The 25,373-nt window shown below is 44.7% G+C and overlaps 1 protein-coding gene across 1 annotated transcript in view; it reads right to left on the bottom strand.

Moving 5' to 3' along the window:
* Nucleotides 1–25,373, bottom strand: part of ATRN (attractin) — a 263,895-nt gene that overhangs the window by 42,462 nt on the left and 196,060 nt on the right. Inside the window, exons 25-26 of the mRNA XM_068274687.1 lie at nt 21,726–21,787; nt 17,502–17,580 (exon numbers count right to left, since the gene is read on the bottom strand). Of these exons, the coding sequence (XP_068130788.1) occupies nt 17,502–17,580; nt 21,726–21,787 (141 nt within the window). The remainder of the gene's footprint in view (nt 1–17,501; nt 17,581–21,725; nt 21,788–25,373) is intronic.

The raw sequence follows: 25,373 nt of genomic DNA, 5'->3' as shown, positions 1-25,373 counted from the left end.
GGAACTTCTGAGATCTTCCTACTTCGCCACCATCGAGTCGGTCCTTTGCTCGTCCATCCTGGTCTGGTACGCTAGCGACAGATACAAAATTTAGAGGGTCATCGGCTCAGCTGAGAAAATCACTGGGAAAACTCTACCTCCCTTAGACCTCATCTACAACATTAGACTGCTCGCCAGAGCAATGAAAATCACTAGCGACCTCTCCCACCCAGGCTACAGCTTTTACAGTCGGCACAAATCGGGCCGGAGGTTCTGCTCCATCCCGGCCAAGACCACAAGGCGTAGGAACACCTGGTGCAGGCACAGTATAGATCCGCTCCTCCTCATTAGTACCCAGGGACAGAAGAACTTCTAAAGACTGCCTGAAGACGTATTTGACCAAGCTGGTCAAAGATCTTCACTGGAGCCTGGTGTTGGAACAATGGTATAGTGTTGACCGGAAGGCTCTATGGGATCCAGAGCTCTCCCTCTAAGGAGGTGAGTATCTGACTCAGAACCTGCAACAGACAGTTGTCCAGAACAAAAAAAAAAGGTGTATACTGGGCTATAAACTATCAAGTAACCAACTAAAAGTAAGTTTGCAAGAGTGATTGGACCACTCGCTGTAGAGTAACCACCCTTTGGTTGCTAAAAGTGAATCTAAACAGAGCAATCAATGTGGAAGCTTGGGACCAGTGATGATCAAGCACGTTTGCCCTCTCAGATGTAGATGAACTGGGAATAGCACTGTCCAGACTCCATACTATGGTTACCCTCCAGATTCCTGCACACACTAGGCTGTCAAGCTAGAATGGGCAATAGCAAAACATTACTGTCCTTCTGAACTTAATGTAAAGGTTGCCACACATTTCCAAATATTGTGCATCCAAAACCATTATTCTGTAAAGTATCTTGATGAGTTTTGGACAGCCTTTCCAGTATAAACATGCACTTCCACTTTCTGTTGATCAAAATGTCCTACTCTATGGAGATGGGAGGGAGACAAGCGGGCATGGTTATACAGCATGCTTGATTGCTAATTAGTTGTTGTTTGGCATAAGGGGAATACTGTACACAACTGCAAATGATCTCTCCAATTCTAAAGAAAATGATACTGATGGTCAAACAAAAAAAGGCTATACACAATTCAACATTCCCCTGATGAGTCATGAGGCAAAACGGTAGGGAGGAGCCTCTAGCAACATCACAGACGTACAGGACCCATGTGGATGGGAGGCTAGGAGAGCTGGAGGTATGTCAGCCAAAGCAGTCAGGCAGGGAAACCATGCAGAGGAAAGCCTGGCGGCACGAATACTCTGAGCCCAAACCTCAAGGTAAAGTGTGACTGCATTTTAAGAATAAAGCATATGGTATTTTTAAACATTTTGCGCAAGGAATGGTTTTCTTATTACCTTGAGGAAAACAGACATTATCGTGTACTGAGTGAGGAGCAGTAAGATTTGAATGATCGGCAGGTGAGGGGAACCTATTTAATTGTCCCACAAGTGCCGATTACCATTGTAGGAGTGGTCCAGCTAACTCGGTGAGCCAAGTACCGCAGGGTGCCGGTCGTTGTGGTGTGAAGACATCAGTGATTAGGAAGCGCTGGTTCATTAATACAAAGGATACTGTACACACCTGATTAAGGCATTCTACAGGCAATATTTATTGAAAAAAAACGCATGGAAAATTGGGCGCCCATTAATCCCAATAATATTGATATTTTACTATAGCTAAACCTACTAAAAAAAATAAAAATGACTACTCACACAGAACCCCCCCCCCCCCCCCCAAACACCCTGACACCTCACCCTAATCTCCCACCCCACACAAACATCCTGATGCCTAACCCTAAATAACCCCCCCCCCCCCCCATCCACACCAACTTCCTACCTGGTGCCTAACCCTCCACCGCCAAACCCTGCCGCAAGGTAAAAAAATTTAATTTCTCGGGCGACACCATAGGCATCTATTGAAAGGGGTAATTTGGAGACCCCGCTGTGCCCAAACTACCTCTCAATGCTGATATTTCAATTATGCACCTATAGCGGTGCCAAACCTCAGTCGCTAGCGGGTGCCCAAATTGCCTGCTTCACTCTATAGAGACTCAGACGCTTGCTTGGGTTGACGTAAGCTACAAGCGTGTACAGGACGTCAGGTGTCCTGGGGAGGCACTCTGGAGATGAGCTTGTACAGGCAAGTATGAAAGCCGCATGCTATCTATACATAAATGCACATAAAGCCTGGTTGAGATGCAGCGGTCACCGTGGAGAATGGTGAGGTGAGGAAGCTGCTGAGACCAGAGCTGAGGAGCCGTGGCTGACCTCCATAGCAGAGCTGCAGCGGGGAGGGGAACATGCTGCTAACACCAGTGACAGATAGGAGTGCGCAGGATTCAGAATACTAATGCGGCAGAAGTCTTGGTCAGGCAGAGAAGCATGCTGCACATCAAGAGATCAGGAAGACGAACGTATGAATTATTTATCGTGTCCATGAATAGCTCCCATGAATTTACAATCTGCGAGCGGAGCAGAGCTAATCTACATCCATGTGGAGAGTTATGCCGGGGAGCCAGCCAGAGCTGTGATCTTAAATAAACTCCCTTTGTTCTCCGCCTTCTCCAGCCTGCCACCGGCTAATTTAGCACAAGTGACATTTTACTTTTAAACTTGCTAAATGTCTTGACTTTGCTCGGAGCGAAGCGCGGCATTTGTGAGCCACCAGCGAGGTCGCGGTCTGCAGTTCAGCAGCGGTTTAAATGGGGCTGGGGGAAGATGTGGGGAATAGGAAGTGATCAGCCATGCACAAGGGAGGCATGCTATGCATACAGCACAGAGAACAGGCATTATGGTAACGGCATTATTTTATAGCTCTGTTCTTTCAGGGTGCGCTGTATGGAAAAACATTGTGGCTGTAATGATCGCGCTCACAGGAGGCCGGCTGTGTGAGTAAATGAGTGGCAGAAAAATGTACCTAAAAACAAATTTAGATAAAAAGATAGAAACATACCTCGGTAGAGGGAGGTCTCTGGATAATGCAGAGCTCCCCACATCCCATGGGAGGTCGCCGTTTCAGCGCTGGGGCCCTCTGAACTTATTAGATCAGGGCTCCACAACTGGCGGGCCGCACTCACTTGCCCGGACTATTTTTTTGTGCCGGCCCCCTCCTCTGGCAGGCCCACCTTTTGTTTGCGCTAGGCTCCACCTCCCGAAGCCAGGACATTGATGCTCTGCCCCCTCCAGAAACAAAATCCGGTCCTAGACACACCCCCTTCCCGTGAAGTTGGACAGCACTGTATTAGACAAAGGCTTGTCGAATAGGTCCACGCGGCCAACACTGCGCAGGCTTGTGCGTAGTAGCACAGAGCCACACCTGCACCGCTTTTTCCTCCTTCACGGGTGGAAGTGCAGCCGCAAAGAAGAGGAGGGTCCCGGCGACCATTGGTGGGCTAAAGAAGGATCAGAAAAACTTCAGGGGGATCCAGAGGCTTCCTTCTACTGAGTTAGGCACACCTCCAAACTTTTTGAGGTAAAAAAGAGGGACACTTTAGAACACGCCCCTGCCACAGCTCTAGCCAACATCCCACAAAATTAAAAAGCAAAAAAAAAAATTGTTTTATCATTCAAACCATGCTTGTCCGATCTATCACTAAACATTTTATTTCATAAGTAATATAATACATTAATTTAAAGGATGAGAATAAAGTTTAGTGTATATTTATCAGGATAAAAATACATATATTTACATAAATTTGTTTATCAGTCCTGAAAGAGGGACAAACATGGAAGAAATTGGGACCCAGGGATTTGGTTCCCCAAAGAGGGACTGCCCCTCCAAAAAAGGGACAGGTGAAACTATGGGATTAAGTACCTCATCATTTTGTTTTTTCAAAAATCGCAGGTTTGCTTCAAACTTAAAGGGAACCAGAGAGGAACGGGGGGTGGAAAAAGAAAAAGATTTTATACATACCTGGGGCTTCTTCCAGCCCCATAAGCCTGAATCGCTCCTACGCCGCCGTCCTCAGCTTCCTGGATCCGCCGGTACCGGGCCCGTCACTTCCGGCGGACGCGGCCAATTGTCCGCATCACAGGGGTTCCCTCCATACATGTACGCATGCGGCTGCGCAGTAAGCAGCCACATGCGTATCTGTATGGGGAGAGCACCCTGTGATGCGGAGAATTGGCCGCGTCCGCCGGCCGACTTGCCGACTCGCGGCAATGACGGGACCCGGTGGCGGCTGATGCAGGCAGCGGAGGAGTGCGACGTGGGAGCGATCCGTGCGTATGGGGCTGGAGGAAGCCCCAGGTATGTATATCTCATCCTCTCTGGTTCCCTTTAAAGCCAATTTCCAGGATTTCTATGAACGAACACCTCCCTATCCTTCTAAATAACCAGTACCACCCACTTTTTCAGGTCTCCTTTCACAGGTCCTCATGTTTAGGGTCAGGCACTCCCACCCTCTGGCTGAACAGCCTCAAAGCCCCCGCCCATTGCCTGTTTAGCTCTTATTGGTGCTGGACTAACTCCTCCCATGTCCACAAGCCCCTATGTCTCATCCCAGGGACCCTAGAGTTTATCCCAAGACAGTCTTTAGAGGGTTGCCCTGGTCAAGTTTAATTTAGCGTGTGTACATAAGCTTTGGAAGTTGAGAGGACAATAGCTTGTTTAGGGTTAGCAGAAGCAAGCTTATAGTGCACATTTATACTGCGCATATTGTCCCCGATACCTCCATTCTGTGCATCCTAATATAGAATCACCTCCTCCCACTCATGCAGAATTCTCATGAGCTGCTCCCCTCCTCTAGAATTTACTCCCAAAACACATCCCTCTCTCCCCAACCTCCCAACCCTCTAGTACACACTTAAAACACACATTTTTGCACTAGCATAGAATCTAACCTAGCTTTCAGCCTCTGGACAAGCTGTTCTCCTCTCTGAATAAGATGCAGCAACCCTGAATGTAAACCTTTTGTATTTCCCCACCTCTTGTTTCCTCCCTAATTATTTAAATTGTAAGCTCACAAGGGCAGGGCTCTCACCTTTTTTGTGCCTTGGAAACGGTTGCATTTTTTTTTACAATCACCACACAATTGTCACTGAGACCGTTATGTAACCATGTTTGTTTCCTCCTTTGTACAGCGCCATGGAATATGACGGTGCCATATACAAATATGTCAGTATCTCATGAAACTCAGCATTTCCTTTTAATTCTAAAAGATTATTTACAGCATAAAATCTGCCATAAAAAATATAGCAGAACAGCATTCAAACAGCTAAGCACAGCACTTTGTTCTTCAGTGGAAAGCTCCTTGTTTCAGTGGACAGCTTCTGGACACATCCAAAGTGGTGATAACATTATCTTTTGTTTAAATTCCTTTGTCAAATACATTTAGTAAACATAAGCAAACTGCTGAAACTGAGCTGCGGAGCAGAAAGTGCTGAGAAGTGATCCCTAGATAGATTTTAATATATAAATACAGCAGCTATGCAATAAAATGCAATGGCAGCTTTCAGAGTAGAAAAACTATACTTTGGGAAATTGTAGACAGACAATATTACGGGGTTTGATACACCCTGTAATAACACATTGTGCTGTCAGCTCTCTACCAAGCGATCTGTTCTGTCTTTTGGAAAGGGGAGAGGGGAGAAAGAGCAGGAGCAAGCTGCTGCTGTTAATGACAAAAGCAGTAAGGAGGTTTTCCAGCATATCCAATCATCAATGAGCCGTCTGGCGATGTTGGGGGGACACCTGCGCACACAATGGAATGTAACAAGCAATGACACCTGCTAGTGGAAGCATGGAGCTTTGCACAGGAGCGTCTTCCTGCAGATGACGTTCGTTACTGATTAGCCGGTGCTGGGCCACTGTGCTGTTGGCTGAGACGCCAGCCTCTGCAAAGTGTGCCGGCTCCATATTTCATCAGCTGTAACTGGTCTAAACAGCAATAAATAGTACAAGTAAATTATAGGCGGTAATTGGTTTCCCTGTGTGCGCTGACACGTTCAGCGGTGTTAATGCAAGGTATGGCGATATAATTTACGACGCGGGGCGAGGGAGCATTTAGTAAAAGCAGGAAAGCACTATTTAAGGTGCAATTTGAAAATGGAATTTTTCCTCTCGGAAGGAGGCTGTGTAGCAGGTGATACATCACGGTGCTGCCTTGCCATCGTCCGGGGAGGGGGTGAGATGTGTATCAGCACAAATGCTGGCAAGCTCCTCATTTGGTCGCTGTCTGTACAGTACTAACACAATTCTCTCTACTGTAACTTGCTGCAGCTACAGTCTGCATTCCCTAAATACACAATTCACTGGAAACAGAGAAATCCACACTGTACGTATTGCGGGAGTTTAGCCTCTCTGATTACCCCTCACCTGTGACTAATCACAACTGTAGATTGATCTCTCGGCTGTGTCATCTCAGGAATATTGGCAGAGCAGCTAATTTGTAAACATAGGATGTTAACTCTTTCTCTGCTTCCATAACAAGCAGGAAGTAGACACTGTAGATGTATTGCAGGATTTGTATCAGCTATAACAAAGTCATATTTTTTTTAAATAAAATTGTCTATTTTTGTATATATTTATATTCCCCCCAGCCAATCACGGCGATCCTCTCCAGTGTCTCCAGTACAGAGCTGCTGTAGGTCGCAGTGCTGTATGATGTAAACAGGCAGCAGACAGCGGTTTCGCCATCTAACAGTTTACTATCGGCGATCGCCGCTAGTAGAATGGCGGGGATGCACGCGCATCGGTGCAAGCGATCCCCTGTAAAACCCTGCACTAGGACTTGACGCCTTTTGGCGTTAGGCGGTCCTGGGGTCGCCACCTTCCCGACGCCTATCGGCGTTAGGGAAGGGGTTAAAGGTTAACATATCATTTCTTATCTTTTAGAGCAGAGAGGAAGTTTTGAGTTCAGGTCCGCTTCATTTTGTATTCGTATGCTCTGCGTATTTACAGAACTAGGCCTCGAATAGTAACCGGAAGTCTTGGTCACTCCGGATGACAGTAATTGTGCATAGATGTACCTTAAGAGACAAATATTATCTGTTTAAAGTCAGAGAGCATCAGTTACAAGTAAGGCTATATTCAGGAAATATGTAGAAAAGATGGCCGCCCACATGACACAAACCAATACATGCTGTGATTCTCACCACCAAGATGAGGCTCCTCCCATTACTGTTACTGATGCAATGGGAATCACTGAGCACCAGGGAGGATTCCCATTGGTCTATTGCAAACCAACTGCAGCCTGATGCTTCTGCCGGGATTATGATCTGTATACTGGTGCTGCCTCCATGCAGAGAATCCGAGCAGGACGAACATCCGCACCCAAATATGGCGGAAGGGGAGTAATTTACTAAAGAAATTCTATTAAATCTGTTGGCATCCGCTTCATCTAGCCCAGGGGTGTTGCACTCAAATACAAAGTGGGCCGAAATTGAGCTCTGGGACCAAGTTGTGGGCTGACAATTCACTAAGCTTAAAGGGAAGGTTTAGGGAGGGTGGGTAAAAAATAAAAATCAATTTCCACTTACCTGGGGCTTCCCACGCCGGCGCGCTGACGTCACCGGAAGTTCCGGGCCTTGGAGCGCAGAAGAGCCCGACCTGGCAGCCGGCCTGGCCAGGTCGGGTCGGCCACCGGGAGCCTGCGGAGCGACGGCGAGGGCACCTCCTGCCTGCCACGGGCTGGAGGAAGCCCCAGGTAAGTGGAAATTGATTTTTATTTTTTACCCACCCTCCCTGAACCTTCCCTTTAACTCCTGTCTTTAATAACGTTTCTAGAGTTGTTACCATGGTGATAAGGCATGTAGTATTCAGGAAACATTTTACCTCAGGCAAACCTAAAGTTTACTCTTCTGTCTTTAAGTTAACTCTCCAATCCTTAAAATAACTCCACAGTTAAAGACAGGCTGTTAATTAACTGCGTGTAAAAGTAACTACAGAGGAGGTAAATTAACTACAGAGGAGGTAACTTAAGGAATGAAGAGATAAGATAACTAACTGTGTGGAGGTAAGTTTTCTCTTGCTTTATTATCTCCAGCATGATCTTACTGAATTGAGGCCATTTTCTAGTGGGCACCTCTCTCCCTTATAAAGTTACCTGGTGTCTAATAGCCCCCTCCATCCCCTATACAGTTCCCCGATGTTCAGTGGTCTTCCCTCCCTCATCTATACAATTCCCTGATGTTTAGTGGTCATCCCTCCCCTATATATAGTTTCCTGGTGTTTAGTGGCCCCCTGCTTTCCCTAGACAGTTCCCTGGTGTCTAGTGCCCGCCTTCCTCCTCCTATACAATTCCCTGATCTCTAGTGCTGTCCCTTCTCCCCATATGGTTTACCTGGGGATCTAGGGCTTACCCTCCAAAATAGCTTCTCTGGTGGTCTAGCATGGGCCAAACATAATGAAAAGCGAAGAAGCCATATGAGGGCCAAATCAGATGGCTCCGAAGGCCAGATTTGGCCCACGGCCGGAGTTTGACATGTATGATCTAGCCAATCCGCAAAAGTCATGCGCTGCCCCTATTTGCGTTTCACTCCTTGGAACAGACTGAATGCATCCGTTCCCGAAGAGACTGATGTGAACGGATCCTTTTGCTTTGCAATTTGCTTCCATGCGAACCCGTTCTGTTTAGTCCTGCTAAATCGACCCTTTTTTTTTGTATAGTATGAACCCGGTCTAATACTTTTGACTATAGACCCTGGACAAGCAAATGCAGATCAGGTGCTCTGACTGAAGGCTGACTGATTTATGTTGGATACACACGGTGCGTTCGCGCACTCGATTTTCCCGTCGATTCCCGTCGATTCGTTTATTTCCAACATGTCCGATTTGGATTTCGATGGATCGTTAGGTCGATTCGCATGCAAAGTATGCCCAATCGACCTAACGATCCATCAAAATCCAAATCAGACATGTTGGAAATAAACGAATCGATGGGAATCGACGGGAAAATCGAGTGCGCGAACGCACCGTGTGTATCCAGCATTAGCTGCATGCTTGATTCAGGTGTGTGATACTGCAGCCAAAGAGATCAGCAGGACTGCAAGGCAACTGGTATTGTACAAATATAAATAAATATGTCTCTTAATTTCAGGTGTCCTTTAATGATTTAAACTGCTTAACATATAGTAATGAAAGCTTTACCCAAACCAAAACTCTCATTTCCTCAGCAGAAGGATGCCTCCCACCAGCATCTGGTAGCCATGGCGATATTTTATCTGTAATGGTAGCATCTGGTAGCCATGGCGATATTTATCTGTAATGGCAGCATCTTGTAGCCATGGTGATAATTTATCTGTAATGGCAGCATCTGGTAGCCATGACGATAATTTATCTGTAATGGCAGCATCTTGTAGCCATGGTGATATTTTGTCTGTAATGGCATCAGGGAGAAATTGGTGTAATCAAAAGCCATAAAACCTCCTCAGTGATGCTTCATTACAAGTTGGGCTGAGAAAGTCACAGCAAGATTGAGCCTCCACAATCACAAACTTTCGCCCGCGACGCTTGTGTCAACTTCTACTTTTTATTGCTTTATCGAAAATCTATGGGAACAAGCTGGAAAACACTGTTTTATGAAGAGCGTGAGCGGACCATTTTGGAGAAATATTGATCGGAACCGGCTACGGGGCGACTGAATCTATAATTCATGCCGACTTAACAAGCCTGCCTCCCGACTCAGGATCAACTTAAGAGTCTTTAACGGGTCTGTTTCTGAAACGAGCTGAATTATTTATTGATAATTAAGTCTCTGGAACACTTGTAGGCCCATTAAGAGCCACAATTAAGGAAGCTTCTTATTACGCTGAATTATCGGGCAGAAAATAGGGAATCATCATTAATGCCGACATTAATACGGCAACCATAAAAAACATTTAATAGGGACGCGTCTGAAAGTAAATCTTGTGTTGAGGATATTTTGTCCATTTAACCGAGTGGATAAGGGTTTATTTTACTTATTTATAGGAGATGGACGCTGGACTGTGCGCTACACAAGTATATGGAAGCTGCCAATACTGTCAGAAACACCTCATCTGCTGCATGCTCATTCAGGGTCTATGGCTAAAAGTATTAGCGGCAGAGGATCAGCAGGACTGCCAGGCAACTGGTATTGCTTAAAAAGGAAATAAATATGACAGCCTCCATATCCCTCTCGCTTCAGTTGTCCTTTAACCGTTTAGCAGACAATATATTTAGAGGCTTGCAAGTGCTCCAGGCCAATTTATTTCAGCACTTTTTTTTTTATTTGGTAGATTTCCTAGCTTCTAATTAGTACTGCTGTAATGTGTATTTATGGCCACTTGTCACTAGGGGGCAGTGTGAGACAATAAGAGGACTTCTGCTTTCAGTTTCTGTATTTGATGTTAGCAGGAAAGGATCAAAGCATTCCAAGATAATTACAGCACAAGGAGTTCTGATGACTGGGGGTCAAAAGCAGTGCACCTCTCTCATTTGTACTGAAGCTGCTAATGGGTTAAGAGTAACTGTGGTGAAAATAACAATGGAAACCAGAGATGAACGCTTTGGCACAAAATAAACATTTCCCCCGATAGATTTTACAAAATAAATACTATACCTGCTATTTTCGCCACTCTGGTGTGCCTTTGTGTGTTTTTACTAAAACTCCCCGCAAAACACAGTTCACCAGAAAAGCATAATATTTAGTGGGCTGTGTGCAAAATGAAATCCCCATTTATACGTTTTTCCATATACCCTTACATTAGCAGCTCCTCCCATCTCATCACTGCTCTCTGTGATGCTGTGAATATACAGAACAGGAAAGTCGAGCCAGAAGGGGGCAGGTTTGGGACATCAGAGAAGACAGACTCAGCTATAAGGATTCCTGAGCAAAGCCAGACGTAATACTCAGTCGGGGATTTTATCAGGGCTGATAACAAGCAGGCTGAGCAGTGAAGAATGAAAGAGCAGGGTAGGTATTTTCTCTAATGTTCCAACTGATATATATGGTGAAATACATAAGGGCGCTTCGTCCCTGGTTCACTTTATTGAATACATTTTTTTTTCAATATTAATTTATAAATTAGTCAGTGTTTGTCAGTTGTAAAAATATTTCCCCTCCCTGATTTCCATGACATTTATCACATCTTCAGTCCAGTCAGGTGCACTTTTTCCCCCTCACATACGCAAACGCAATTTTTAAATGGACTGGCAAATCTCAACTGACTTACACTGTATGTGCTGCAATCGTGTTTTCACAAATTGGTACGTAATTTTTAATTGTGAAAGCGGTGTTCAGCTTTCCATATTCCAGCAACTCTTTTTGTATGTGTCAGACTTAAAGTATACCTGAATTGACATCTGACATGAGGAGGTAAACATAGGAACATATAACACTACCCCAACTAAAAACTCTCTGAAGTCCCTTTCTGTTTTGAAGTACAGCAAGAGTTAAAGTTGAGTTGCTTTCTATGCAAAAGAGCTTGTTGACAGATTGTCAGATTCAGTCTGATTTCCTGAAAAGTAAATAGAGGCTAAAACAACAGAGAAATAGTGAGAGAAGGCTTTTAATGAAATTTAAGTGCAGAGAAATTCAAAGGGTCATGATTTCTCTTTCAGCTTAACAAGGCAGAGTGTAGATTCTAAACAACTGAGAATCTGAGGTATTCTTAAAAATTAAGCCATTAAACTGAAAATCAAAATATGAGACTCATTTCCATGTTACTAATGTTCTATTTATCATCCGTATTACACAAAGCATTATCTCATACGTTTATTTTCACTTCAGATTCACTTGAATGACTTTTTGACAAAACCATTCTTTGTGTGGTCAGACTAATTCCCATGAGCCGTGACTATTATGTACCTCAGGTCAGTCTGTATTGTGAATTCTGCCTGACGTGTACAGTAAGGCCTGTACCCACCTCATGATTTTTCCAATGATTTTCCCAATGACGGGCGGGTTTTTGAGTGTTGAGCGGTCGTTTCTGCAATCTTGCGGCATGGGTACAGGTATGCGAACGCCTTTTAGCGACGTGCGGCAATAAGGACCATCAGATTGGAGCTATAAGATCCCCGATGACACCACACAAAGTACCACGATTGATTGACTTCCTGTTCACGCCAGTCGTGCATACCCGCGGGCAGGAAGATGGATCGAGGAGTGCTGGTTTTCGTGGGAAGTCTCCTTTCGTTGCGAGGTTAGTATTCAGCTTAAAGGGAAGGTTCAGGGAAACTTTTAAAAAAATAAAAATCCATATCCACTTACCTGGGGCTTCCTCCAGCCCGTGGCAGGCAGGAGGTGCCCTCGCCGCCGCTCCAGAGGCTTCCGGTCGTCTTCGGTGGCCGACCCGACCTGGCCAGGCAGGCTGCCAGGTCGGGCCCTTCTGCGCTCCAAGGACGGGCTCTTCTGCGTCCCACGCGGGCACGCTGACGTCATCGGACGTCCTCCGGGCTTTACTGCGCAGGCGCAGAACTACTGCGCAGTACAGCCCGGAGGACGTCCGATGACGTCAGCGCGCCCGCGTGGGACGCAGAAGAGCCCGTCCTTGAAGCGCAGAAGAGCCCGACCTGGCAGCCGGCCTGGCCGGGTCGGCCACCGAAGACGACCGGAAGCCTCTGGAGCGGCGGCGAGGGCACCTCCTGCCTGCCACGGGCTGGAGGAAGCCCCAGGTAAGTGGATATGGATTTTTATTTTTTTAAACGTTTCCCTGAACCTTCCCTTTAAGACTGTATCGCCCTTCCATCAGTAGCGTAAATGCAAGGAGGAATTTTTTCTGAGGGAATGCATAGCGCCATATATAATTTCCCTTTTTGTTCTGGTCACTTGTCCATATTTACGTCCTGGATCGCCACAAAGCAGCGTTTATTGTTCAGTACTCTGGCTTGTGTCACAGCAAGAAATATACACTACATAATCCAAGGTCACCTGGTTTAATACAGTGCGCCTTTTCTGAAGAAAAAATAACACAGCAGGCCTGCGAGGGTCTGAGGAGATGATAAGCGAGACAGACTGCAGTCCTGAGGCAACCCGCTAGTGAATAGCCCAGGTTAGCCTGAGATATTCCACTTAATAGCCACTTAACTCTTTCATTTCACACAGCTCCCCCGAGGTTTCTGCAAAATCAGAACCATTATCAAACCACGGAAAGGCTTTTCTGCCTGCACTTTGCTTTATCTGGTGCACACAGTGCAGATCTGGAAGCAAGATGGAGGCCAGGGTGCAAAGGTCAGAGTGCTGTGGGCTAAGGTTAACACGTATTCCCAGAATGCCTCACTCCTGACAGCTCCAGGTCATGCAATAAAGATTGAAAGCTCCCCGAATGTCCATGTCTCAGCCAGATGTCTGTCACCAGAATGAAGCTTTGCTGAACCCTGGTGGTAATTAGTTACATCTCCTCAATATTAATGTTTCTTTCATACAGAAACAGTTGTTGCGACCTGTAATGTTACCCCACCGTTGGTTACTTCACTTTAGGAGAGCAGTCAGTCGCCGTCCGAGAGGGGAGGGGGTGTGGTAAATTATCAAAGCTCAGACATCACAGCACAGGTCAGGCTAGAAAATGAACGCTTCCCAGGCAAGGCTAGCATCTATCATGCAAGAAAACTGCAGCTCACTTTTGTTTTGTTTTCAGCGATGTCAGAGTTCATAAAGCCAAATGGGAAGTTTTAAAAGTTATTAAAATTTATGAAGGGCAACAGGCACCTGTGACATGTGTAAAGTGTGGATACTTAAGGGCTCTTTCACATTAGGGCAGATTTTCTGCGTTTCAACGCAAAGGGTAAAGTTTGCGTTACCCAAGGTGAAATAAAAGTCCATAGACTTTCATTTTAACTTTCACATATAACGCAGCCTTTTTGTGCGTTGCGTTACACTGCATCCAGGTGCAGTTTTTTCGGCCGACGTTAGCTTTATGCGTTACAATGTTAGTCAATGTAAAACGCACACTATGCACGTTTTTAATCCGTTAACGCAGGCAATCAGTCCCAGAATGCAACAGAGGAACAATGTAGAAAGTTGAAAACTAAAAGAAAAAAAAAAAATACCTGCGTTTTTTCTATGTGCTGTAACGCATTGAAAACGGATTAAAAACGCACACTTACTGCAGTGCAACCCATATCAAAACGCATTAAAACGCATACAACAAAACGTATGCTTTGAGCGTTCTCCAACGCAAGCTCTGATGTGAAAGAGCCCTAAGAAACCTGAAGCTATGAATACTTTTTATTTTCTCATTTTACCTACTACACAGTCCATCCAAACAACAAAACAAAACACTACATAAGATGTATGGTTACCAGCCGTGGGGACAAACCTTTAACTACGGTACTTGACCACTGAGGTTTTTTTTATTTTTTTTTTCTTGAAGAGGAACTGTAACCAAGGCATGAACTTCATCACAATTAGTAGCAGACACCCCCTTTCCCACGAGAAATCTTAACCTTTTCTCAAACAGATCATCAGCGGGGTCTGTATGGCTGATATTGTGGTGAAACCTCTCCCACATTGTGATGTCATGACCACGGTCCGGACAGTTTGCTGTCTGTGAACCTCATTGCATTGTGGTAATGACGCCTTTTTCCGACTGCCAAGCAAGCAATATCTCCCTCTGTGCATAGAACTCTCGGTAACTAACATTCCGTACAGATCACCTGGCAGAACTAAAGAATGTAAATCAGGGTGAGAAGAGATTCAACAATGGGCAAACATTGGCCCAGGCCATCTCAATAGCACATTAAAAATGCTTGCCAACAATGTGGCTATATTAAAAAAAAACTTCAATTGCGCATCTTCTTTTCACATTTAAGGCTGCCATACACTGGTCGATTGCCACCAGATCGACCAGCAGATTGATCCCTCTGTGATCGAATCTGATCAAAGAGGGATCTATTGGCTGCCTACACTGCAAACAGATTTTGAATCGATTTCACTATGAAACCAATTCACAATCTGTGGAGCTGCCGCTGCCCCCCTGCGTACATTACCCGATCCGGCCGGCGCGAGTCCCCCGGTCTCCGCTGTCTCTTCTCCGTTCTGGGCTCCAGCTTCACTTTACTTCCTGTGGGGGGGAAGGAAGTTTAAACAGTAGAGGGCGCTCTACTGTTTAAACTTCCTGTTGGGACAGGAAGTAAGTGAAGCCAGCCGGAGCCCAGCGCGGAGAAGGGACAGCGGGGACACGCGCCGGCGGAACAGGTAATGTATTGCCCCTAGTGTCGGTCGTTGGACATTCGAATGCCGCTATCGACGCACTCCCGAGCTGCCAGCGATCGAGCGAAATCTTCCGCGCAGACAAATCGACGGGAACAATTTCAGACAGAAATCGATCGTTTGGTCAGTGTTTGCGCAACGATTTCACAGCAGATTCGATCACAGTGATCGAATCTGCTGTATATCGGTGGGAAATCATGTAAGTGTATGGGCCCCTTTAAAATTTTAGCAGACGTATTTATTAAAGTGTGTACACGTGCACTACCAAATGCAACGACGGATCGTTTAGAAAGCCTTATCAGTCCGCCGACAGCGCGTACACACGCGCATACTGTCGGCTAAAGACCACCCAGCGGGAGGGTCCGGCGGACCCGGCGATGCATTTGGTAGTGCGTGTGTACGCACCTTAAGCCTACTTCCACAGCCTGCCTGACCGCAGAAGCTTCAGGCAGAAAAGGAATAAGAATTATTTTATTGCACACATTACCAGAGAACAAACAAAAATGTCATCAGCAGGGGGTGGAGAGATAAAACCCTGTGCTTCAAAGAGTTTACAGAAGTCACAGATGCTGTCTTCACACCTTCCACATGCATAAATAATGGCCAGCTAGAGGGAGGGGGAGGAGGGGGGGTAGCTGCTAAAGCTGTTAGAAACAGGGCTGTGGAGTCGGAGTTGGAGTCGAGGCAATTTTGGGCACCCGGAGTCGGAGTCGTGGTTTCAGAAACTGAGGAGTCGGAAGATTTTTGTACCGACTCCACAGCCCTGGTTAGAAACCAGGAAAAATGTGCTGCCTATTTCCCTTTAAGTTTGGATCACACTGCGCTAGAAACATGACATGTTCACAGCGTTTCCGCCAGGGGTGTAACTATAAATCATAGGTGGCCCCGGGCAATCCTCTAATGGGACCCACCCCAATGTTCACACCCCTTCGATTGCCAACCCCTTAACCACTTAACATCTCAGTCGTTTTCAGCTTATGCATCCGAGCAATGTTCACCTCCCATTCATTAGCCTATAACTTTATCACTACTTATCACAATGAACTGATCTATATCTTGTTTTTTCCGCCACCAATTCGGCTTTCTTTGGGGGGTACATTTTGCTAAGAGCCACTTTACTGTAAATGCATTTTAACAGGAAGAATAAGAAAAAAAATGAAAAAATTCATTAATGCCAGTTTTCGGCCATTATAGTTTTAAAATAATACATGCCTCCATAATTAAAACCCACGTATTGTTATTGCCCATTTGTCACGGTTATTTCACCATTTCAATTATGTCCCTATCACAATGTATCGCGACAATATTTTATTTGGAAATAAAAGAGCATTTTTTCCGTTTTGCATACATCACTATTTACAAGTTTAAAAAAAAAAAATAGAGAGAAATATTTCATCTTTACATAGATATTTAAAAAGTTTAGACCCTTAGGTAAATATTTATGTTTTTTTTTTTTTATATAGTAATGGTTTTTTTTGTTTTTTTTTATTAAACATTTTATGTGGGCATTTTTGGGAGGGTGGGATATAAAAGTGTTTAATTTGGGGAAATATTGGTGTATTGTAATGTTTTTGAGGATTTTCTTGTAGTTTTACTTTTTGGCCACAAGATGGCAATCTCGATTTTTTTTACATGACGTCACTCTAAGCGTAGAGAGACACAGCTTCAGAAAGAGCGAAGCTTCCGAGAGAAGCTGCCGCTTTTTCAACGGGGGAGAGGAATCAATGATCGGGCTCCACAGCCCGATAAATTGATTCCGTGGCTACCGACTCCGCGGCCAGGAGTGCGCGTGCACGCGCGCGATCGGCCGCGGGAGCGTGCGGGAGCGCACCTGTCGTCCTTGACGTTTTTATACGTCAAGGAGGACAAAGTGGTTAATATCCTCACAGCCGGGGGGGGGCCCATTTTATAAGGGTCATAAAACAAGTGAGGACATCAAACTTCCCACCCATAACAAGCATAGCCACAAAAACACCTTATCTGAAGGATGGACCGGGGGAAGATTAGCTGCATGCTTGTTTCTGGTGTGATTCAGACACTACTGCAGCCAAATAGCCCAGCCGGGCTGCCAGGCAACTGGTATTGTGTAAAAGGCAATAAATAGGACAGCCTCCATGTATATCTCACTTCAGCTGGAGAAGACACATACAGCAGGGACGGCACGCGAGGCCGGCATCTGCCTGTAGACTTGCGCACATGACAGGCAGCTGGGTCATCCTGCATAAATGTTGGATCTGGGTTTGAGCAGTCAATGCACATATATGAGCGTTCAAGTCTGATGGTTTCCCTTTAATGTTAATGCAGCTTAAGAGATAAAATATACAGGATGAACTGGTCATATAAAGAATTCACTTACCTCTCTTCTCCTGGATGCCCAGCAGCTCTGTTTAATTTTCCAAACCACGGCAGCCACAAGAAGCAAGGAGAGGAAACAACTGCAACATGAAAGAAGTTGTGTGTAAATGCATGGCCTTATTCCCCCAGGACACGACTAACCCAGCGTCTGAATCCAATACTAAAGCATTCCTCATATAGAATTTCCAATGTGCTGTGATCATGCTGCTGTGCAATCATCTCTTATACATGAATCTCATCACAGGCCGATGCTAGCACCCAGCATTCTCCCTGCTAAACATGTGCTGTAGTCATGGCAACTTTGCAAAACGATTTCTGCTGGGAGGGCAAAAAAAAAACCCCCAAACAAAAGGGCAATAAAGAACCCGATGTCCTAAGCAGCAAGCGTGTGAAATCTTAAAAGGGACACAATAGCAAAAATTATGCTGATGCATTATCCCCTCCATCAGTTATTTAATATGGACAGCATAAATTTCACCTTACAACTTATGTTAAAAAAAAAAAAAATAGCTCCAAACACCAACTCTTAGTTGTATTGCTAGAAACAGGCTCTGAGGGAGAATTCAGCAGGGGGAGGAGCACTTCAAAAATCATGCCTAGCCTGCACTGATGCACTATCTGTAGAACTGCTATCAAGCACTTCTTAATCTGTAGCAGTTTACGGATAGATTTTCACTTTTCTTAAAGAGACACTGAAGCCAGTTTAAAATTGGCTTTTTACCTTTTATTTATGTGAGGCATGTTTGCCCCTGTTAAAACGCCGCTATCCTGCGGCAGAATGAGGGGTCTTTACCCCCCAAATCCCCTGGGGCACACTGCGGGGAGCGCTTCCGTGAGAGGCAGAGCTTTTGGCTGTAGCTCTGCCTCTACACACATCTATCAGTGCTGATCGCTGTGGAGAGGCTGAGAGGTGGAGATCCGCAGCTGATAGACGCGCATGGAGGCAGAGCTGCAACCGAAAGCTCTGCCTCCATGAGCAGCAAAATGCACAACTAAAAGTTGTGGATTTTGCACAGGGGATTTGGGAGGTAAAAGACCCCTCCTTCTGCAGCGGGATAGCAGCGTTTTAACAGGGGCAAACATGCCTCACATAAATAAAAGGTAAAAAGCCATTTTTAAACTGGCTTCAGTGCTTCTTTAACTGTAGTGCAGCTCTACAAATTCATGCTAAACTACCATTACCTAGGATTTAAGGTGGTTCTTATCATGCAGAACTGTTCTCCCTGCTGGTTAGAACAGATTAAGAAGAAAAAACTGTAGGTAATGTGTTGATAAATCTCCCCCTCTGTAATTTCTGCTACAAAGGGTGGGGTGGGAAGTGGGGTTTGGGGGGGGCGAGCCTGTGCTTTTTTGGACGGTTACTCAAGTAACCGACAGTCACACGTGTCTGGCATCAGACAATCCCACCTGTCCCGGATACAGGGACTTTTTCTGTAAAAGGATTTTTGGGACTACAAAGCTCTGCTTTCAGCACGACAGCATAGCGAGCGGGTTATAACGTCACAGCGCGGACAACAGAAGTAGCATGTACACGGCAAATAAGGAAGCTGAAATCTACGCCCTGGCAGAGACAAATGGACATAAACAGGGCCCATACTTTAACAGAAGCTCTATTATATCCGGGTTTACTATACCAGGTGTTACTCCCATATACTAATAATGGTGCTTGGCCGAGACCTGGACATTAGTACTAGTAGACCTAATGCTGGGAATACACGGTTTGTACCGCTCGATCGACCATTAGATGGCTCGATTGATAATTTCCGACATGTACGATCACCCGCCGGATCCATTCCACGCTCAATACAGCGGGCGGGACAATGGAAAAAGATAAGGAAAACAAGCAGAAGATAAGAGAATTGTCCGCGGGGACGAGCGGGAATCGATCCGGCAGCATAATCGAGCGATGAAACGTATCGTGCATTCCCGGCATAAGCCCGTTAATATAATGGGCTCTAAGTCTGTCTTACAACCTCCCGCATGTCAGTGCGCATGCGCACGCACACGCCCGCCCCCCTGCTCCTCCTGTCCCAACGGTTGTCCGTGATGCACATGCGCAGTAGTGCAAACACACGGACACAGGGACAAAGGAGGACGCAGGGACACTTGTTTATTATTATATAAGATACCTGAAAGTTTACTATACTAGAGTCTCACTAGTAGGCAATTTCAGTTTTCCCTGCGGTAACAGCCTTAGTGAATTGGCATTTCACAAAGTGTTTGTGGTGATATATTGAGGTGCTGATGATATTAGGGAATACAGGAACATATTTCTGTCATTTTTCTGACTGCTATATCTCACATGTGTATTCTGCTTTGAAGCGATGGTCATCTGGCTGTACTACATTTACATCTAAAGGGACTTCAGTGAATAGAGCTGGGGTGTTAGCCTCCAGCAAAGACATTAGTTAATTAGACAATGGCAGAAGTGAAGGGTTTTGTTCTACCTTCTCTGGAGTGGAAGCTTGGAAGTTATTGACAACTGAAACATTTACCACTTCTGTTGATGAAGGCTGTTAAAGCATTGTGAAGAACTCTAGACTAGCCAGGAAGAGCCTCCTGTGTGTTAAACACTATTTCCTTGTGAGGAGGTGCAAACTATATCCTTATCTTTGATCAGCTAGGAAATACGGTCAACAATGGAGTTGAAAAGTCTCACTTCACAATCATTTGATGTATAGACTTTTACCTGGAGAACTTGGATTAAGGAAGTCTTTTGTTGTGTGTGTGCTATAGTACATTTTTCACGTGTGGATGTTAGATCTCTGAAAATCCAATTATGACTGAGGATGTAATTAAATCTAGTCCCCCCCCCCCCCCCCCCCGTCCACACAGGCTTACAGCCTCGAGGCGAATATTTCATTATAAAAACCAGGGGACAGATACCTCAAATCAGTCCCCTCCTGACGGTAGCTGCAGCTGGACTCCTGGCCCAAGCTAGTGGACTCCTGGTCTAACCAGAATTGTGTCCGTGTATTTGGGTAAGCAAATTGCTTGGTGTGTATTTTTGTAACTTATCTTTGTAACTCTTAATTTAGTAACTTTTTATTTGTATTTGTAATCTCTTGTATATATTCTGTTCTGCATCGTTCCACTTTTTTCCCTGGAATAATAAGTTATTATTTAATAAGCTTGACTTCTGCTGTACTAAACTAACACTCATAGCCTAGAAGAGATTGAAGTGCAACTGTGTACAAATCCATGCCTAATTGTATGCTTGAGCAACACTACCATATGAAATTGTAATTGCATTGTGTGTGGGGGCGTTTGTCATACGTTGGCCTAAAGCGCGCAGCTGACCCAACGTACGAAAACGCCAGTGCGGGTAGCTAAGTATCGTTCGGAACGACTGTTAGTGGTTTTGCTTCACACAGTGTAAGATTGCAACTGGGTGTGTGTGGGGGTGCGTGGCGTTCCCGTATTCGGCCTCAGCGCAAAGCTGACCCGAATACGAAAACGCGGATTGCGCGCTGAGGACTCGACAGCAGAGTGGAAGTGTCTAGCGAACCGCTAGTGGTGGCAGTGAGAGGTGTTCTGAGGGGTCCCAGCCTTGTTTTAGCTCGAATAAGGCTGCTCCCCGCTTGATCTGGTCAAACCCGCAGTCGGGAACCGTATACACAGGCGTGCCGCGGGCCGGTTCCTGACAGTGTTCAGTAAAATCAGCTGTTTTCTGCTTTACCAAATGTGATAATGCTTATCAAATTGAAACCAAAGAATCCAGCAGCTTCCAGTTATGTACCGCCACAGTTTAGCCTGTAACGCAGAGCAAGCCAATCACAAATCTATTTCTGGGTGACATTTATCCCATGTATGTACCAGGCCAAACTTACATATACATCAAGAGTTTACTTCCACTTAATGAGTTAAAAAATAGCTTGCTTTAGAAAATAATATCTCTCAAGCAGTAGATTAGCAATTATTAAGGAAAATGCTTAGATACGACTGATAATACAGAAGTATTTGGGACCTTCCAGGATAACTGGAAAGTTTGGCTAATACACACTTCTTTTACATGACAGCGTTGTAATATCTACATTTGAACACAGGGTGGCAGCAAACTTCTACTATCATGTTGTAGTACATAATCAGCATTATTTCTCTTGCCAGAAATGCACAAGGAGGGGTGTGTCACTGTCTGAGAGCCAGAGAGGGGATTCCCTCATGAGATAATACATTATCAGACTATATTACACAGCCAGTTTAGGCACCAACAGCAGAGGCTTACCTGAAAAACGTCACAAAGAATTGTACCAAGTCCATAAAGTTACTGTGCTGAGAGAAGGCGATCTGCAAGACAAGGAAAGAAGACATGATCAATGGATTGCAGAGAACAATGGGAGGGTGACCTGTACATAACAGAATAAAGCAAAACATTCTGCAAACATTGAATAAGGGCAGGTAATAGAGCACCGATGCGGCAGGTCGACAATAAGTCACCTAAAAGCTACATAAGTTTAGTTAGAAGCCCCTTTGTGTGAAAATGCTTTCAGTTCTACAAAAACTGTCACGTGAGAAAGCTGAAAGCGCTAGCCTATCGTATTGTTAGGGGGTGTGGTTATAGATAATGGCAGTTGGTGTGGTCTAGGGGTTTTCTTGTCTGTCAGCTGTATTCTATTTTTTGACCCATCACTTCGTAATGTATTGATTTATTCCCCCCCACTCCCCCTTCCTAAAGTTTCCTGTTTAAGTACAGCAGAGTAACTAAGCAGCTCAGGGTGACCCAAACCACTAGGACTGTATAGGGGGATAAGAGACCGAAAAGCCCCCCTACTAATAAGCAATGCTTGGTGAACTTTGCCTTCCGGTTCTGAATGCTAGCCTGGCTTACAGGGGCGAAAAGATAATTTGCATATTCAGTTGTGGTGCATTGTGGGTAACCACAAATGTTCACTCATAGGTGAATTATTGCAAATTTCCTTCTGTTTAAAGAGAACCAGAGATGAAGTACCTTCTTGTATTTTACCTTATAGATCAGTGGGAACATGACAGTAAACACCTAATCTGCTCTTTGTTTCATTGTTCTCTGTTTATTCTGACTGTTACCACCACTGGTCAGAATCCCCGACTGAGCACTCAGTCTAGCTTTGCTACGGGAAGATTATAGCTGTGTTTGTCTTCTCTGGTGTCTTTTCAAGCCCAAGCTTGCCCCCTTGTGGCTCTGCTATAATGACTCAGCTATAATTATTCCCTGCAAAGCCAGACTGAATGCTCAGTCCGGGATTCTTATCACAGCTGATAACAGACACTTTTAGCAGTAAGGATGAAACAGAGAGCATGGTAAGTGTTTTCTCTAATGCTCTTATTGATATATATGGTAAAATACACAAGGGTGCTTCGTCTCTGGTTCCCTTTAAGGAACACACTGGAGTTTATTAGAACCCAAGTGATGGCATGCAGCCTGGGGCAAAGGAGGCACAGTATGTAGTTTTACCACCAGTTACATTTCCAGGGGATACAGGATGAGTAATCTTATAAAGCAAAAACAGTGAACTTCTGTTCTGTGGGGATCAATGCAATGAAATGTATTATGGAATTTCCCTCTGAAGAGATCTGAGATCCCCTGGCTGTCTATTTTACAACAGGTTTCCCCTGGAGGCCAGACTCCACTATTGGAAACAATGCTTGCAAAACAAGTAAAAAAAATTCTGGTCAAAAATATTATGGTAAAAGTGTATGCACAGCCCTGGTAAGCTGCACTGCATGGTGTGGGCACTGCAGTGTGGGAGGCAGAACTCGACACCTCCCTCTCACTGCTGTCCAGTGAATGCTGTGTGAATTCTTAACTAACTTATCTGTGATCTATGAATCATATTCCATCACTGTTAGCATATCTATACCTATCTGTGTCTAGGAAGCAGGAGGAGCTCTCAGAGGAACAGGGTGTAGAGATTAAACACAGAGCAATGATCAGACATGATCTATAGATCACAGATATGTGAGTAAAGCTTACACATAGGGGAGGGCAGCAGTAGAGGGTTGCCAGGGAAGGCACAGTGTTGCTGACAAGAGTACACAGCTTGTGTACAGTGTGTAGACTGAGCAAATAATAGGCACACAAATTATCTATAGATCACAGATATATGAGTAAAGCTTCCATATAGAGAAGGGCAGCAGTGGGGGCTGCAGGTGGAGGTGTGGCTGACACATATTACTGCTTGTGTACAGTGTGTGGACAGCTGGGTAAATAACAGGCCAAACAGACCTTTTACTTAAATCAATGAGCATGCAATTGCTTACAAAGGACCAGGAAAACAATTTGTTTCTGCAGTCAGGATTTAAATTCTTCCATTATAAATGCATCAACAGTTTACAGAAAACAATTTTTCCTTAATTAGCTCAGCGGTAGATTCCACAACACGTTAGCTTAACTTTCAAGATAAAAGCAAAATGTAATCTTACTTGAAAAGCATTCCATGGACTGTTTCCTAAAAGTTTATTGTACAGTTTAAGCAACAATTGTATTTTTTTCCCTTCAGTTTCTTCAGCCCCTTCCACATTTATCCTAATGCATACTCACCTATGGGGGTCCCTCAACCTCAGAGGTCACACCAATGATCTCTACACCCTAGGACCTACTCATAGCCCTCCAAGTCCTGTCAGCTTTCTACAGCTCCCCAAACCACATCCCAGAAACCAACACTATGCACAGTTTGACATATTGGGGGTAGTTCAGAGGCTGAAACAGCTACACTCCTGCCATCAGCTGGGTGCAAATGGAAGGGGTGTCTAGCACAAGCTCTTCTCAGAAGTGGACAGCAGGAGGATTGGAACTTCAGAAGTTTGAGTATCAACAATCAGGCGTTAAGTTGGACATGTGTACGCACCTTTAGCTCTCAGAGGAGACAGGTTCAACTGATAAGCTAGGATAGTTGCAGTTCAGGCTGTTCCGTTAATAGCCAAAAGGGGGTGTCGCTTGCACGCAAAACTTATATAAATATCCATAAAGGGCTACAGGGTCTATAAACTTCGGAAATGTGTTCAATCAATGAGAAAGGGGGGGTTGTTGGCTGGTGAGGTTTCTCAGGTCAGCATCTGGTCCAACAATGACTGGGGAAAGATCAGAGGCCAGTTACAGGTTTCCTTTAGGAAGAGGTCAGCACATTAACGTTCCTAGTAGATATGCACGTCACATTTGCAAGCAATGATCAGATGGCCATGTATATGGGACGATTTTCTGGCTTATTCGATCCAAGCAATTTCAGACAGGTCATTGATTAAAATCATGATAGGGCACAGCTGTAAATGTTCAACAAATAGGCGGGGAGGGGTGGTGAGGGAACAAGGACAGCACAGCTTTAACCACTTCGCATCCAGACCTTGTTTTCAACTTATTGACCAGAGCAGTTTTGACAGTTTAGCTATGTCCCTATTTAATCAGAAATAACTTTATCCCTACTTATGACACAGAAATGAAATATATATTGTTTTTTTCAAGACAAACTAGGCTTTTATTGTATGCCATTTTTTCCCTCAAACAATTTTGTTTTCTATGAATTTTAATGGGAAAACAAAGAAAAAAATAGAAAAAAACATGTATTTCTCAGTTTTACCAATTCCAGTTTAAAAATAAAAAGTGCTACTGTCAATAAAAAACACACATTTTGTTTGGCTATTCTTACTACTTATCACAAAACTTCGATTATGTTCCTGTCACAATTTATGGTGAAGATATTTGATTCTGAAATAGTGCTACAAAGTGTGTTTTTCACTATGAAATGAGAAAATACAAGTATTTTTCATAGTAAAAATCAATCTCATTAGCTCAGGAAACTTATATTCCCATTCACCAATTAGTCCTGCATCAAATAGTGCCAGAAATATGCACAGGAGCAAGCCCAATCCTGCACAGCACTGCTTCTGCTACAAGACGTTT

Source organism: Hyperolius riggenbachi, chromosome 1 (genome assembly GCF_040937935.1).
Source record: "Hyperolius riggenbachi isolate aHypRig1 chromosome 1, aHypRig1.pri, whole genome shotgun sequence".
Classification (NCBI taxonomy): Eukaryota; Metazoa; Chordata; class Amphibia; order Anura; family Hyperoliidae; genus Hyperolius; species Hyperolius riggenbachi.
The sequence above is the reverse complement of the archived record's forward strand: the minus strand, read 5'-3'. Positions and strand labels throughout refer to the sequence as shown.